This window comes from Podarcis muralis, chromosome 6, assembly GCF_964188315.1.
Source record: "Podarcis muralis chromosome 6, rPodMur119.hap1.1, whole genome shotgun sequence".
Lineage (NCBI taxonomy): Eukaryota > Metazoa > Chordata > Lepidosauria > Squamata > Lacertidae > Podarcis > Podarcis muralis.
The window spans coordinates 59,704,988-59,723,197 of NC_135660.1; the positions used below are offsets into that span (position 1 = coordinate 59,704,988).

Genomic DNA, 18,210 nt, shown 5'->3' on the forward strand with positions numbered 1-18,210 from the left:
AGTGGCTAGCCAGGTGTCTATGGGAAGCCTGTATTCATGACATGAGCGCAATAGCCTTCTCCCACTTACAATCCTTAGCAACTGGCATTGAGAGGCTTAGAGCATCTGATACTAGAGGGTATGTGCAGCCATCATAACAAGTAACCATTGATAGCCTTATCTTCTACAAATTTGTCTAAGCATTCTGCTGATGGACTTTCAACCTTCTTGAAACAAAAATAGACCTAACCTATAATAAAATATGTAATACCATACTTGATGCTTATCAAAAGAGTATATATGTAACCATTAGGAATCTGTAGTGCAAACAAAGTATTATCTTTCTCTTAAAGAAGACACAAGTTCTTTAAGTGATTTTAAGCCACAGAAGAACCTGTTAGGAAGACGTATCTGAGTTAAGCTGTCACAAGTTAGCAGGCATCTGAGATGGAACATCTCTAAAACCTTTTATCACCCCATAGGCCTCTCTGAGCTGACTAGAAAAATCGACACAGGGATAGACTTTAAAGTTATTTGTCTCTGTGTGAGAATAGATAGCTTGGATAAAGAGCATATGGAAAGCAAGCAGTTTCAAAAAAGGCACCAAAACCATCCACTTTCTGGAAGTAAACAGAGCTGGGAAACACAATGACTAACAGCAATACAAGAAATATACACAAGGGTCAGCTCTATACTTTACTCAAAACCAAACGCAAGGTCTATTCCCGAAAAGGATAGGGCAAGACTGTATTGTTAAATTGGCCATAAATGTGTTTATTAATGCTGAAGCTGACTTGGTGCCAGATCAAGCTATTAGATTCTACTGAGTTCACATAAAAGTGAAACTGATAAAGAAGAATGACAAAGGGAAACGAAAAGCATCTGGAACTTTAGGTTAGGACACAAGTCCACTTTAACCCCAGATCCTGTTTTAACAGTTGAGTTCTAGGGACGCTGAATGAGAATTTGTACAAGAGGAAAACCATTTCATTAATTCCCAAGTTTCTAGCTCTCTCCAGAACACAATCCACTGGGGAGTTCTCCTGTGTAAGCCCCAATGAGTGAATGGGAGCTCCATCTGAAATATACGTTTAAACCAGTATTCTACAACTGTAAACAGTCATGGCTTCCCACAAAGAATCTTGGCACCTATAGTGTGCTAAGGCTGCTGAGAGATGTTAGGAGACTCCTGTTCCCTGCACAGAGCTACAATTACATGAATGATTGAACAACCAAGCCCTCTTCCCAGGGAATTCTGGAAATTGTAGCTCTGTGAATGGAATAGGGGTCTCCTAACAACTCTTGGCACCCTTAACAAGCTATAGTTCCCAGGATGCTTAGAGGGAGAGGTGCCATTTTCTCCAGTTGATTGAGGGGACCCAATGCACCATCCTGGTGTCATGCACGTGACATCACGCAACATCCTGATGTCATGTTTGCATCATCTTGAGAAGCCAGGAGATGTTGCTGAGCACCCTCTGAACATTGAGGGAGCCAGGTCTCTTCAAAAACAATACGGGGGTGAAACTGTGTCAGCCCCTAGGAACTGGCACATATGCTTTGATGGAGACTATGGCTGTTACAGTGGTATCATAGTGCTTTCAATGTATAGTGCAGAAGGGGTCAAGTGTTCAGCACATTTGGAATCAATTGCACTTCAACATCGAAGTAAAAATGCTTCAGATGTGGTGTTAAGGTAAAAGGTCAATTTGACCATGAGGATAATTGCCTCAGCACACTGATTCCTCCCTATCCCGTATTCTATCAATGGCATTATTATACCATTTCTACTTGTTTCTGCTGTTAAATTCCCAGGAACAAATCACTCAGCCCAAGCCCAATCAGCTTTTTAATCTGTTAGCAAAGGCTCTTTCTCAACAGCTGCCACCTGTCTATCTTTAATTCTGTCAGGGATATATAGGCAGCCTTGGACAGAGAGTTCCAAAAAAAGTGGAGCCTTTTCAGAAAAGCATGTAAGCAAGCAATCTCAAGAAGCCTCTTTCCTAAAACGTGGGTGAAATACTAATGCCTGATTAGACACAGCATTTCTTTAAAAAGGTGGCTTCTTATAATGGAGACAGAGTCAACAATTTACAAGGAAAACCCTGCAACAAAAGACAAGATTGCTTAGCCAGATAACTTACTTTCTTACACTTATACCTTTCCCCCCATCATGGAATTCACAGAACATGCACATGTTCTGCTTAACATAAGCAAAGTGGTAGCCTCATATGCTTTCAGACCATGTCCAGTTTGGAAAACATCTAGTGCAAAAACTACACAGAATTCAAAAGAGCTTTTGTTCAAGCCCATTTCACAAAGTTCCCCATGGCTGTGGCGGCATGGTCAGTAGGCTTCCCAATTCTGGAGAAACCACTCCTGTTGTCCCTAATCAACCAATAGGTAAAAAGTATTAAAGGCACCTCCTAGGCCTGCCTCTTAAAGGGGGAGGGACAATCAAAATCCATCATGATTGGGAAAGGGTGTCCGCCTAACCCTAGAGACATGAACCAAGCAAAATCTGAGATGGACCAGCAAAGGCAAGACTTTGAAAAGTCAATTATAGAAGGTTATGCTAGTATGAGGTCACCACTCCTTAGCCAATGAAGGTGAACCATCAGGTAGACCAGGAAGTTGAGTGTTTCCACTGGATGCCACTTAAGAGTAATCTTATTATCAGGAATTAAGACTCATAAAAGTCGATCTTTTTGTTTTGGCGGCCAAAAAGATCAGAAAGACGACCCTGGACAATATAGCAGTGAACTGTAAGACTATCATTTGTGGTGTGACACCCCTTTTGCTTGTATTTATTGTTGATTCAGATTTGTCATGGCCAATGGCTAGTACAATAAAGTTATTTGGATTGGATTGGATTATTGGGAATTAGGGAATTCTTGAGGGGAATTAGAGGATCTAGCAGGGCCTAGGGATCTCTAGCTCTGAATCTCCTGAATCAGAGGGTTGAACTAGATGGCTTACATGGCCCCATCCAACACTACAATTCTATGAATGAGTAGCACATAAGCAAGCAGGAAGACAAGTCTAAAGTGGACTCCCCCCCCCCCCCAGTATTGTCTGGTTTGACTGGCAGCATTTCTTCAGGGTCTCAGGCAGAGGTCTTGCGTTTCATTTCTGATCCTTAACCCTTCTTTTTAGAAGGAACAGAATGTGAGATGCATTGCATTGAAAAGCATAATGCACACCCATGAAATGAGCTTATGACACCTTCATGAATATCAGTGAGCATAAATTGTTACACAAATGTGCAATCTTTTTAATTATTTTCATTCATGCATTCATTTCAAGCACATTTGATTTCATGCAGGAAGAGATGCTATTAACCTATAATGTTCTGATAACTATGGTTAGTCTCACTTTTGTCCACCGCGGCAGTCTAATTAAAGTTGTAATAACACCACAATTCAGTTCAATGGGACACTTAAAATGTAGTTTATTTGGGCCATTTATCTTGTGCACTGACCATTTTTCTGGCCTTATCTTTGTTATGAATATACTAATAAGAACTTTAGCTGCAGTTGCCATGGGAAAATGGCCTGGTTATATCCCCCTGCTTTATTTCAAGAAAAACACAGGACAGAGCCATTTCTTTCCCCCCACCAACTATGCTTATTTATTTATATATTGCTATACATACACCTTCAGTTCTGGACCCACTTGGTTCTGCTCTGAACCATCAATTCCCAGTTGATCTTCATCTCTTGCTTCCATCTATGACCAGCACCAAGCCCCAAGATCTTAACTCCAAGCCCTATTGTCAGCTCTCACTGGAGCAGGTCCTGGGCTCTTGTCAGTGCCCTCCCTGCTAGAATGTGGTCCCCTTGGCAATTCCATGCCAAGGCTTTATGTCTAATATGCTTTGCACCCAACCTGTTGCCAGAATGTTTGGTTTTCTGACACGGTAAGCCTAGCTACAGTGCACACAAACAGCTCCATAAAGGTTATCTTGAATGTGGTTTTTTTTTGTTCTAATGTCACTGTGGGTATACCTCACTTAAGCCAGCATAGCTGCACATAAATGACCCCATTTGTCATAGCATCTCTGTGTGGGATTAATATGAGTGATTTCATATCAATCAGCATAAGAAATAATAAAAACTGGAAACAGATATATAAGAATGTAATATAAAATGACTTTTCTTCTTCTGATCTATAGATAGTGTCTTTGGGGAAAGCTTTAGCTCATTAGTAGTCTTTGGCTAATTAAATCTATGGCCTTTTAAACTGTGGGGTAGCATTGTAGTTGTTTGTTACTACATTGTGCATTTCTGTGCTTATATTGTAAACTGCCCTGAGCTCCACGGATGAAGGATGGTACAGGCGGCAACCATTTCGCATGGGAGTTCCGTTCCTGGCTCCCGCTTGCATCGGCAGAACACGTATAAGCATGCCTTGCCCCATTCTACCCCGCCCCACCTCTGTTCCGCCCCAGTTCTGCCTCCTTCCGGGTCCAAAAGGACCCACGCATCAACGATCGCATGACAATTGGACACACCTAATATGGTTGCCGCCTGTATAGAAATTTAATACATAATCATGGTAGTATAGAAGAATACATGCCTTGCAACCAGAAAACCCCCAGGGAACTTTTGGCAAGATTCCTGTCTGAAACCCCAAAGTGCTGCTGCCAGTCAGTTCAGATGGATCACTATGAGGAAACTTCCTATGCATCCATAGAATTTTCTGCCTGCCTGGGACTTGCAGCTCACACATGGGCTGTGTTTGACTTGGTGACTGACAAGTTGTGCAGGCTGCTTGATCATCCTGGAATAAGCTCTAAAAGAAAGTTGCATCTTGGTTGCATAACAGTAAAAAGGAAAATATGTATGCTCAAAGGTGTTTCCTTCCTAGCAAAAGATGAGCGAGCACTGCTGATTTGCCCACCAGTACTAGACTTTAAAAATATTGCGTCAATACACACACAGACACATACATATATAGAACACATACAATTTAAAATATATCTGAGCTCAGCAGCAATAATTCTTTCTTAGTGCCAAGGATGTCTTTAAGAAGTCTCCGGTGTCTGAAGATTGACTAACAATACCATGTTTTGGACGGAAGTACCTACATTTCTGCCAAATCTTCCATCATTCCAGCGAGATGGATCTTTGAGATTTGTTTCCTACAGCTGGGTTAAATAATCATTTATTACAAGACAGCTCCCCTGGGCAGCATAGTCAATAAAACATTTGGATAAAACAAGCTACGCTGGGGCTTTTTTCTGATAAGAACAAATGAAATATAACTGCATAGAAGACAAAAGAAGGCAGATTTGAGCTAACATCCCAAGTCTAATTGCATTTTGGCAGAAGTGAAACCCGCCTGCTTCCATTTAAACATGTTTAGGGTCAGGTTTTAAAAATAGGTTGACATAAAGAATTCTTGGCTCCCTGATCACAACAGGTGGATGCCCATCTTAACATAATTTATCTTTTGAAACATTTCTATGTTGCCTTTTGGTCCACAAAGGAATTTACAGAAATATATATTTTAATAAAATAAATTTTGATTTTTAAAATCCAGAATTATAAATAATATAGAGGAGTGGCATCTGGTACAATGAAAATACATTAAAAGCTTAGAGGAATAAAACTGTCTTAACTACCTAGCTAGAAATCATGAATGCCATTCTAACCTCTCTTGACACAAAGTTTCACAAGTGGGGCACTGCCACCAACGAGGCTCTATCTCAAGTTTCCTTCAACCACCCTTCTCTTGGTGGTAGTAAGGTCTCCATAGATTATCATAACTGATAAGAAGGTCCACGTAGGAGGAGGCTATTCTTCATTTAACCTGGTCCCAAGCCATTTGGGGTACTCCAGTAATAACCAGCAATTTAAATATTAGACCTTTTAGTGTAAATCAGAACTGATGAAGAGACCATTCAAAGATCAGATGCTGAACTAACACAAGATCAACATTCAAGTTACGATCATTTGACATTCAACTTTGCATATTTCATGGCCATCATCTCAGATCTAAATAGACATCTTTTAAATTTAAATAGATGAAAATAATCACAGCATTAGTTACTTGCTGAAGTTTCCAGTTTGCGTTTATGAGGTGGGTCTTCAATGATTCTGTTAATATCACCACGATTCTTTAGATCCACAGGCTTCTCCCATACTGACAACTGCATTGTAGGGTTGAAGAAGAAGACTCGGTCATCTCCAGTCCAGACTATACACCTATTTCAATCAACAAACTAGGCTTAGAGAATCTCAAATACAGTGTGGGAAGAAAGATATTTCTTGCAGTGCTAATTCCAGTCTTATGCTGGTGTTCCCAGCCATGGTTCTAAAGAAAGTAGGTCTATGCATGGTGACTCCACCTGCTGCATTGCATTCCCATTATCTGGCCAGGCTGTGTAGATTCTCCTTGCAATTTGGAACAATGATTGCACACAGAGCTTTCATGTGTAAAAAATAGCTCCCCACTTCAGACCTTCTCCCTCCAATGTGTGGAGGGGAGCACAGTTGGGCAATATGGACACAAAGGAAGGGTTGGGCCAGTATGTACAGTTGGGGCCAGCAAGGTGCTGAACAGAATAGGACTTTGGTATTTTCCATAAGTGAATGCATATTCCTATCCATAGTTCCACATTCATGTGAAGCTGTTGGAGGCTGCTAACTTGTTCACATCAGTGCCATGGGGAGGGCTATTTAACCCTTACCCCTTGGCCATTTTCCAAATAAATGTCACCTCCCTAGAGTTGCTGCTATCCCAAGAATGATAAATGCAATTTCCTCCTGCATGGGAAAGGGAGCATCTTGGGGAGGACAAATTTGGTCATGGTAATGGTAAAAGTAAAGGTACCCCTGCCCGTACGGGCCAGTCTTGACAGACTCTAGGGTTGTGCGCCCATCTCACTTAAGAGGCCGGGGGCCAGCGCTGTCCGAAGACACTTCCGGGTCACGTGGCCAGCGTGACGAAGCTGCTCTGGCGAGCCAGCACCAGCACCGCACATGGAAACACCATTTACCTTCCAGCTATAAAGCGGTACCTATTTATCTACTTGCACTTAAGGGTGCTTTCGAACTGCTAGGTGGGCAGGAGCTGGGACCGAACGGTGGGAGCTCACCCCGCCGCGGGGATTCAAACCGCTGACCATACGATTGGCAAGTCCTAGGCGCTGAGGTTTTACCCACAGCGCCACCCGCGTCCCTCCATGGTAATGGTACACGGTGGCAAAAGTTGAACACTGCTGCCACCACCGTTGAACTAATAGGCAATCTGCCCACCATGACTACATTTTAGAAGATCTGTCATGGATTTGTCATGTATAGTTTGGCCCTTTAAAAAAATACATATACCCAATAATGTATTTTTATACAAGCATGTCATGCAATAATAGGATGTAAACTTTGCAAAAGCTGGCTCCCCAGCAGAGCTGTTGGAATAATTTTCATTGTTTCATGACCCTGGTATATGTTAAGAAATCATCACTCACAATTATCAGCACATTTTCACAACTAGTAATTGTAATTGCCGTAATAATAGGTTACTACTGCAAATAATAGGTTACTACTCCAACACAATATGGTAAAGAAAGAAATACTTTTTTTTTTTTAAGGCCATGGTTCATTTCTAAATTGATGAAGGCTGTTAGGACAAAGGAGTCTCCAGCTGTTTTGCATGATGTATGCCATATATCATTAATCTACCAGCTATATTTATCAATCCATGCCAGGGGTGGATGGGGGTGGAACGAACAATAACCAAATATACATTGTACAAACATTTATAAGGGTTTATAAGGGTAGGCATCACTAGATTCATTTTACTAACAACTGAAATGAATCTAAATCTAATAGAAAACCAGCAGAATTTAGATAACAAAGTTAATTTTGGGATTAAAGCAGATTTCTAAAATTTGAACTTCAGAGTATGAATATAAGTGTCATTGGAAAAATATATATTAAACTTTCACAAAATGTTATTTTTTTTACCAATCATAAATACTCCACAGGGGCACCAAAAAACCCTTAAGCTCTTATCTGTATGGTAGGTGTCAGATGGAGGAAGGAAGCTAGATTTCAGAATGAAAGCTTGCATATAAATGAAAGATTAATAAAGATTAAGCAGTAGGAAGATGGAATTAGTTTTCACATAATAAATTAGGAGTAATTAAATTACAGCAAAATGTTACTGAAATTATTGGTAATACCTAATGGCTTTGGAATGAAATCTACTGGGCAATTTTCAAACATGTTATCTGTGATAAAGGATTTTTTTCATCTCCAGATTAAAGAAGAAAACACTCAGTTTAAAATTATTGTTCTTGTTGAACTATGAATTGGATAAACATTTTATACTGTGATTTTTGTAATAATGTTTAAGGGAAATTTTATGATTGTTTTTGTGCATGTTTCGGAAGCATGGTTCTTAATTCCACTACCAACCCTGTTAATCAGCTCAGAAACTGTAAGCACATCATTGACCAGGTTTTTAGCTCACAGTAGATCACACTGAAGTTGATAGAAAGCTTAAGGAGCAGAAAGCTAAAGTACTATAAATATCATGGCCATGGAAGCATGCACATTAAGGAGCAAGCATGTGATGTGAGTACAGGAGGATAAATCAGTACTTAATTGATTTAACATAAGACTAAACGTACTATCTCAGTAGAATAACTATCTGGGTTATATGAAGAATAATATTGAGTGCCACCAATGAATGCATAAACACTCATATTATTAGTGTCAGTAACAATCAGGGGCAGAGACCTCTGCATATGGCTTTCTATGGATGTTCTCATATACCAGTTAAGAATTTGTAAGCCTTTCCTCCCATGCCCTATAGCTAATCGAGTGGGGCTGGCACAACATCCTGCCTGTCTCTTCACAACCCATGGGACAGTTTTGGACAAAGGAAAATGGCAGCCTCAGACAAATGAGCAGGCCTCACAAACTGCTTTGAATTAACAAATAACCGCAGGGGATCCTGATCACTGATCTTCCAAATCATCTCAAGATAAGCTGTTTGTTCAGCTCAAAGCAAAGGGCTAAAACTGGAGAAACTCAAAAGAATGCTTGAGGAACTAAATATTGGCAAATTTCAGCAAGAACTGAGCTGATCCACACCTCCCAAATGGACTAATGTGCACATCCGCTGGCTTTTGCACTTTCAGAATGTTCAGGTGCAATTCTTGACAACAACAACAACAACAACAACAACAACAACAACAACAACAACAACAACAACAACAACAATACTTGATTATTTATACCCCACCTGTCTGGCTGGGTTTCCCCAGCCACTCTGGGCGGCTTTCAGTAAAATACTAAAATACAATAATTATTAATATTATCAAATATTAAAAATTTCCCTAAACAGGGCTGCCTTTAGATGTCTTCTAAAAGTCAGGTAGTTATTTATTTCTTTGACATCTGATGGGAGGGGGTTCCACAGGGACTAAATCAAGATACATGCAAGAATGCAGCTTTAAAGAGAAAATATATTTAGAAATGCATATTTTGCAGGAAAAAGTAGGCATTTTAAAGTAGGGCTTAAATAAATATTAATTTTTTTGGTGCAGATTATTCTTTTCTAAATGCATAGATTAGTGTAGAAATGGGGGTATTAATGAACTTATGGGTGAACAGAGGCAAATGTGCTTGAAATAGATTGATTCACCTATCCCTAGAACTATGAAGTGGCACAGCCTAACAGATCTATGAATACAAGAAATAGCTGGGCTTTCTATTTTGAGGCGGGGGTGGGAAGGCTTGCAACTGTACTTATTATGCTGATTTTATTGCTTGGCTTGTATTGTTCATTGTATTTTATGGTGGACTACCCTAGCAGCCCCTTAGAAGGAATATAAGGATATGAACTAAATGCATAAAATAAAAGCTAATAAATATTCAGAGCTGTAGATAAGTGTCCCAAATAAGATACAATTTCCAAGCAGTTAGAGATAAGGGTGGGCGAGCCCCCTGTGGATGACATTGGAAATGAGCTGAGCCATGTTCCAAACAATCAGGAAACGGTCTAATTCATTTCCAAGCCAAGCCAAATTTGACCCCTGATCTGCATCCACTAAAACAAAGTGGGAAGAGGGCCCCCCAACTCCTGCTGAATGGTGAGGCAAGAAGATTCTCACCAAGGGTGGCCCATCCTGTTTTGCCACCTGAGGCACAATGGGAATGTGCCACTACCTGCCTACCCTCCCTGCCATCATGTCCCACTTCCCATTTTCATCATGGCCATTTCTTTTCTTTTCTTTCTTTTTTTGATCCATTTATTGACGTTTCAATGCCTGTACATAATATTTACCTAGAATTTTGTATTTCTCATATTTATACATTCACATTTTCTATTACATTGTAAATCCACATTTACTTTTTACTTAATTATTCCATGCTTCCCCCCCTCGTGACTCAAAGACTTCTCTCCACCCGTGCATGACTTCCTAGCTTTGTTTTAAGATTTATTATTGTGTTTGTACTGTGGTATTTACATTTATTCTTGTATTTCTATCTATATTGACTTTGTGAGATCAATTGATTGACTGATCTCATGGCCATTGCTTTTCGCCTGCCCCGGGGCAACACTGTGCTAGAGGTGCCAACTCATGGGGCCCAAACTGCTTTGCCCCCCATATCTTTTGGGAAGGGGCGCTCCCCTCCCCAATGTCTAGAGGGCAAAGGAAGCTGAGCACAGAGCCGAGCACAGCACAGTTTCAATGGCTGGCTCCTCCTCCTCCTGCCATGGAAGGAGGCCAAGCGCAAGAGAGGAAGGCCACTGGCCATTGAAGCCGCGCAACACTTGGCTCTGCACCTGGCTTACTCCCGATGATGTGACATCACATGTGCAGTATGGGAAAGAAGAAATAAAACTTTCGCGAGCTACTTGAATAGGAAGCCGATGAGCTAATTCTTTGGGAAGGGAGAACAGCAGTATCTCCTATCAAGCATGATAGCAAACTTAGCCATCTTCAAGGGTGACCATTTTGCACATTCTACGTTACTATTTTGCTTTTGCAATGGAGGAATACACATGAAAGTAGAAGACGGCAGGCATTTATCTATTCACTGTCAGTGAGCTCAGTGTAATACCCATTGTAATATACATTACAATGTTGCCTTGGAGCCAACACATTGAGTTCTGAGAGCTAATTCTAAACTAAAGAGGGAAACCCTCAGTCTTTTAAGTAGTGGGATGTTAAGAGATGCACAGGAGTAAAATCTTCTGAAGCCTTTTTGCCAATAAAATTCTTGATCATTTCCCTGTCCTGGAAATTTTGATCATTCCACAATTCATTCTCTCCTCTGTTTCTAAATTCCACTTCTCTGGTCTGCGTTTTCTGTGCCATGGATGATAAGAGAATTGATTACCACCAAAAACGCACATTCATTTTGTGGACCGTTACCACTGGGCTGGCTGAAGTCGAGGTATTTATTTAATAAAAGCAAGGTAATAGCTAAAATAGAAACGGTCCTTTTCCACATCTAACTGAAAAACCCAGCAAGCCCCTCTGGAGAGGTGCTTAGAAATGGATCCAAATGGCAGCTCCCTCTAGAAATGCCTTCACTTTCTCACTTCTAACCCAATTTGACATTTAATTTAACCATTATCGGTCTCATCTCCCAGAATCGCACACTGCTTGTCCCTATTTGGCATAATAAAGGTTTCAATTATCCAAATGCAAAAGTATGGTAATTTGTTTCACTCACAGGACACTAATTAAAAAAAGGTGGCGATAGAAGAATTTTATATATAAAATCCTCTGAAAACTAAGGCTACAATACTAAGCACACTTAATCAGATTTAAGTACCATTGTGTTCAGTGGGTGTAGGACTGACATGTTTAGGATCACACCGCAAAGGGATAAACTTCAGAAAATAGTTCTTAAAGCACTAATTATTTGATGTGACAAACTTCTGTTTTTTTTAATCATCTTCATCTGAGAAAGTGGGGTTTAGTTCACAAAAATGGACACCACAGTTAATAGTCTTCAAGATGCCACAAGGCTCCTTCCTCGATAGTTAAGATTAGCTTTTTAAAAGCAAAACTCCTGGTTTATAGCTTCAGTTTAACTTGGATTATCACCTTTTGTATCACACATTCTTCATTCATTTTACAACAGCAAAATGTCCTCCACTGATTTAAAAGCCAGGAGGGCAAGTGGTCTTTGAGGTAAACCTATGTCTGATTTTTTTTGTTTTGTTTTAATCTGCAATGTTATCGACACTTAAAAGTTCATATCTGCTAGAGATGAAATCTATTGCCTCCTCAATGATTAATCAACTGTGCTGATTATTCTACGCATGTGTAGTTAGAAGTTCCACTGTGTTCAGTGGGGCTTACTCCCTAAGCAATGTAGGGTTGCAGCTTTAACTATAAAGACCCTGGAGCAGCAGCTGAACCCTAAATAATTTAAAGCTCTATTTTAAATAAGGCATTCCAACAAGCCCCCCCCCCCAAAAAAAGGACTGTGGTTTTCAGGGAGCAGAAACAAAAACTAAAGGGATTGTCTCTGGAAAGTATAGAGCTGCCATACGTCCAGATTTTCCCAAACATTCAAAGGCGGAATTGGCATCTGGGGGGAATTTCTGAAAGGCAGCACTTTGTCCTGGATCTTAGGGAAGTCAATTGAAAAATTGTGGTTTTTGCAAACTTTTTGAAATATGGCAACCCTAGGAAAGAAGGAACACCTGGATCACATGATAGTGCTTGTGACTGAATCAAATGCTAGTTAAACAGCATCAATGCTGAGGGAAATAAGTATTGTGTGGAGGGAACAAGAAATATCAGCAATAATTGAATCATAGAGTTGGAAAGAACCAAAACAATAGCCTCTCATTTGAAAGGATCTAAGTGGAGGGGGGTCACCCAAGGGTCTGTTTTGGAACTTGCATTCTTAAACTTGTTTATAAATGATATGAAGTTTGGGGTGAGCAGTAAGAGGTCAAGTTTGCTGATGACACCATTATTCAGGGTATAAAAAAATTGCAAGGAGCTCCAAAAGAATATCTCCAAATGGGATAAAACAGAATTAAAATGACAAATGAGGTTCAGTGTAGGCAATTACAAAGTGATGCACAAGGGGGTAAAAAACATCCCACCCACATATACTGAAGTGGCAGTGACCGATCAGGAAAGAAATATTGGGATCATGATAGATAGCTTGATAAAAATTTGAGCTAGGGTGTTACAGAGGAGAAGGAGGTGGTGGTGGAGGAGGAGGAGGAGAGGGAGAAGAAGAAAGGCAAATTCCATGTTAGAATTTTAAGCATTTAAAAATAAAATTGCCACTGTTGTAATGCCTAACACAACAAATTTATAGAGCAGTCACACTTGGAATGATATTGCAGTTGCTGTGAATCACAGGGGGTGAGAGTACTGTTGCACTTGGCGTCTGGGGAACACAAGCAGTGTGATTGTACCAATAACCTGCTTGCAGGCTTCCCATAAACATCTGGTTGGCCACTGCAAAACTGGATTGATCTTTGATCCAGTAGGGCTCTTATTCTGTTCTTGTCTAGTAGAAACCCCTGCTGATGCAGGAACTCCTGAAAGGTGGCCATCCAGCCTCTAATTAAAAATCCCTTACACAGGGAAGACTACTTCCTTCCAAGGCCATCTATTTCAGGAGCAATGTACATAACCATTAGCCAACCAATTCACTGTAAACACAAAGAAGACCCTAGTGGCATTTTAAGAACTAAGGGTGTGATCTTATTAGGACTTACTTAGGATTACATCCCATTAACTGCTGCGGGACTTCCACTTAAATGTGTATAGGGAAAAGCTGTAACACCTTTATTGTGGTATAAAATTTTGTGGACTAGAGTCCACTTCATCAAATGCATGAAGCACGAGCCTCATTTGAGAGATATACATAGATATAGCAATTAAGATAGATAGATAGATAGATAGATAGATAAATGTAAAGGACTGTTACAGACTGTACCTTTGCATTTCACAGTATTTTAGCTCTGCTGTTTACATTTCCTCCCTCTATATGTGTGTGTGTCCCCCATCTGCCTGCCCATCCATTCATACCCATATACACCTCACAAGGCTATAGAGCAAGTGTGACAAACTTTTAGCCCTCCAGGCATTCCTGAAATATGGCTCCCACCACACACAGTAAATGTGGCTAATGAGCAGGGATTATGGGAGTTGTAGTTCAGCAACATGTGGAGGACAAAAAATTCTGGTATATAGGAAACCTGGTATATAGGGAAATAAATTGTGACATCAAGCTATGAACAGTTTGACTCTATTAAACAGGATTTCAATACACTGTGGATTAATATAAAGGAACTGAGGTGTATTGTGAGGTTTAAAACTACCATTTAGGATGCAGAGATCCAGATTTTGAACCACTGAGAACAAGGAAAAAGGAAATATGTTGCTTATTAAACTAATTCACACATCCAGTCTAAATATCTTCATAATGGCATACACATTCCTCTAAGCAAATGCAATGACCTATTTATGTTCTTTTAATGTACCTAGAAGACAGAAAACATCATTTTCCTTTAGGTATTTTGCCTGTATGTGAATTGTGAATATGATGCATTATTTGCTATGACTATTCCATGGCCTTGCATGCAGTATGCCATAAATCATAGAATTGTAGAGATGGAAGTGGCCCTAAGTATCATATAGTCCAATCCCCTGAAATGCAGAAATCTCAAAACATGGTCCCCCATCCAATTTGGAACCAAACCGGACCCTGCTTCACTTTGCAACTGTGCTAGCTGCACTTCTAAGGGGAGCAAATATGGGTGGGGGCAGGCTGCACAGAAGCAATCAGAAACTCACCTTTTAATCTGCTTTAAGCTATACAACCTGGAGTCCCTCTCAGAATTCCTGCTCTTGTTCCCTCTCAGAATTCCTGCTCTTGTTTCCCAGCCTATGCCTGGTAATGTCACATCAACCACAGAAGCATGGAGCCAACCTACGAGTGGAGAGGGTTGGGGATCAATTCCAGGTTTTTACTGGGTGTAGTAATATTTTATAAATATTTCAATTTTCTATATCTAAATAGGCATGAATTAATAAGATGCTCCTTAAAGGATTGCTCCATGTTTCAGTGTGATTCTGTGATAGATTATCTGGTGGAATCAGCTTGATGTTAAGTGTCAGGTTGTTATTGTTATTGTTATTATTATTATTATTAATAATAATAATAATAATAATAATAATAATAATATCATCTTCATCACCATTATATCAGATTGAGTCTCTATGGTTCTATTGGGTATTCTACCATGATTAATGTTATTCCTTTGTGATATTATGGATTATTTTTTTACAGTATTGTTATGAATCAGAGTTCTGAATTAAGGTTGGGATGTTAGAACCGGGAAATAGCCAGACTAATGTGTGATTAAGAGGGGAAACAAGTGTGTAGTAAGAGTTGTCGTGGACCCACAGATAAGCCTCTGTTATTAGCATATGTGAAAGCTAATTAAATCAGGCAGACATCTTAAGACATGACCCCTCCTTAATCCTAGGAAATTAACATGAGTCAGGCACTAATTGAGTGAGGCAAGCTTCCTTGAGATGACAGCCTGATAGGGAGCATGGGATAAACTATTGGGAAGTTCAGAGCATCCAAGGGGCTAGGTGTGAAAAGCACAAATTGAATAGGCTTCTTCGCTTCTTTAGGGGATAAAAGTTGAGAGTTTAGAGTGACACAGAGGAGTTAAGGAACAGTTACTAAGCAGTGGGCTGGAGAGTCAAAAAAGCAGGATGCTGGTGCCTGTTTTGAATCCAAAGTTGTGGCTGTGGGAGAGGTCAGAATCTCTTGGAATGTAATGCTGGAGATCCCTCCACAGGATTCAGCTTGTAAGGTAAAGGTAAAGGTACCCCTGCCCGTACGGGCCAGTCTTGCCAGACTCTAGGGTTGTGTGCTCATCTCACTCTATAGGCCGGGAGCCAGCGCTGTCCGCAGACACTTCCGGGTCACGTGGCCAGCGTGACAAGCTGCATCTGGCGAGCCAGCGCAGCACACGGAACGCCGTTTACCTTCCCGCTGATAAGCGGTCCCTATTTATCTACTTGCACCCAGGGGTGCTTTCGAACTGCTAGGTTGGCAGGCGCTGGGACCAAGCAACGGGAGCGCACCCCGCCGCGGGGATTTGAACCGCCGACCTTTCGATCGGCAAGTCCTAGGCGCTGAGGCTTTTACCCACAGTGCCACCCGCGTCCCCCGATTCAGCTTGTATATATGTGCAAATAAACCATATATCATAAAAGCACCACAGACTCCGCTGTGCCTAACTGTCCAAAAGGGAACACAGAGTCTGGTTAGCATGCCTGGTACCCCTGGAATTTCATACTGTTTGGAGATTGGAGTGGTATGTAACTTTATGGAAGCATGGAAGTTGTCATGATAACAACAGCTAAAAATGGGAATCAGCATGATGCACAAACGGAAGTGTTTTTGTCTTAACACCAAGATAGGGTTGCATCCTGCCATTCTGCTCATGCAACAGACTTCCTCTTGTACAATGGAACTTCGCCTACTCCCCTGCAGCTCCCAAGCACCCTCAGAACCTGATACAATGAATGAAAGAGGAAGGGGAAGTTTTGTTGCAGTATTAGATACTATACAACCTGGAAATATCATTTGTCAAGAAACAAAACAGTTCCTAGGTGTCCCTAGACTTTTTATCTGGGCTGCTGTGTAACTGACAGCACAATCCTGTGCATGTTTTCCTGGAAGCAAGTGTCACCAAGTTCAATGAGACATACGTACTTCTAGGTACATGTACCATAATTTTGAGATTTTGGTATCTATATTAAATCTTATTTTTCCCAGTACTTAATGTGGACTTTTAACTAGGCATCTGTTCTGAATTTTAGGACTAGAGCAGGTTTAAATACAAAAATGTATTGATTTCATTTTTTTGTACAGTTATGAGACCAGTAGCAAAAAGTCACAGTGATAGTTTTGGAAGGAAAATTGTGAAACATGTCATTATGTCCAAGATATTTCTTTCTCCTCTGTTTCATTGGCCATGGCAAAACAGACCCTCCATTTGGGTGGCAATAGGATGAGTGAAACTATCTGGAGTAGATATGCTTACCATGGAGATCCCGGCACAGGAGTGGATGCCACAGGCTTGTTGCCATTTGAAGAATTGTCATCGTCTGGGAGCAGTTTTAAAGGGTGATTCTTCACATGGAAAAATAGAGAGATTGATCAACAAAAGACATGTTTGTTAAGTATAATTGGTTTAATTGACACAGAAATGGAAAATGCCTCTGCATTAATGAAGGTTTAATATTCAACCTTTAGAGTTGATAATTAACAAATTGTTTTCTGCTAGCTAATGTGTGAGTGTTGTAACCTTAGTTCAGGTGACAAAGGTACTGAGTTGCAAATAGCCATTTTGGATGGTGTTGCCTTTAGTCTTTTGTCTCAAAGCACTGTGGAGTGAAGATGTAAATGAAGCTCTCAATGAAAACAGCTCCAGGTGAAATGGAGAGAGAGAGAGAGAGAGCACTTTGCTTATAGGTCTGTTTGGATTTTTTCATATTTTGTAAGATGCTGAACTGATTATGCTTGGTCAAGCATATGTCTTATGGATAATTTGGCTGTATCTTTGATTATTTTGTTCTGTTTTGAAAGAGTTCTTCTAGTAAAACTTTGAATAATATTTTTATGGGTCTTGACAATGTCTATTTCCAAAAAGAGTCATTTATTATGCATCCACTCACTTCATGCTTCACAATATTAATATCTGCAATAATCATTATACTACGTGCTTCACTTCAACTTGCAGTCACTATTGAAATTAAGCATATGCTATTTTGCACTCATACAAACAATACATCAACCTATAAGGAACTTAGCAAGGAGCAATAAACAATATAAAAGAACTAGAAAGAGATGAATAGAAAGGTAATTGTAGCCCTGTACTTAATCTTGATAATAACATACTTATGTACAAAATACAAAAAAATGTGTGTATAGATAAAACGATTGTCAGGATTGTTACAGAAAAGAACCACTCTATATCAGATGTTATGACTCAATCCTATTGTGCATTTCAATTAAATTATTATTTTACTATTCATTTATTTGCAACCATCACAACTAGTTCCATTTCCATTTCAGGTGGGGTGGGGGGTGTTATTGTTATTTATTGTTTATAAGCCACTTTGGGAGTCATTTGAATTAAAAGCGGCATAGAAAACTAATAAATCCAATCACATTATGCTAGGTTTTAGGTGAGAAAAAG

At 40.1% G+C, this 18,210-nt stretch overlaps 1 protein-coding gene across 1 annotated transcript in view; it reads right to left on the reverse strand.

The window, feature by feature from the left end:
- Window positions 1-18,210, reverse strand: part of TCERG1L (transcription elongation regulator 1 like) — a 163,678-nt gene that overhangs the window by 20,740 nt on the left and 124,728 nt on the right. The window contains exons 7-8 of the mRNA XM_028729901.2: window positions 17,053-17,141; window positions 6,034-6,188 (exon numbers count right to left, since the gene is read on the reverse strand). Coding sequence (XP_028585734.2) covers window positions 6,034-6,188; window positions 17,053-17,141 — 244 coding nt within the window. The remainder of the gene's footprint in view (window positions 1-6,033; window positions 6,189-17,052; window positions 17,142-18,210) is intronic.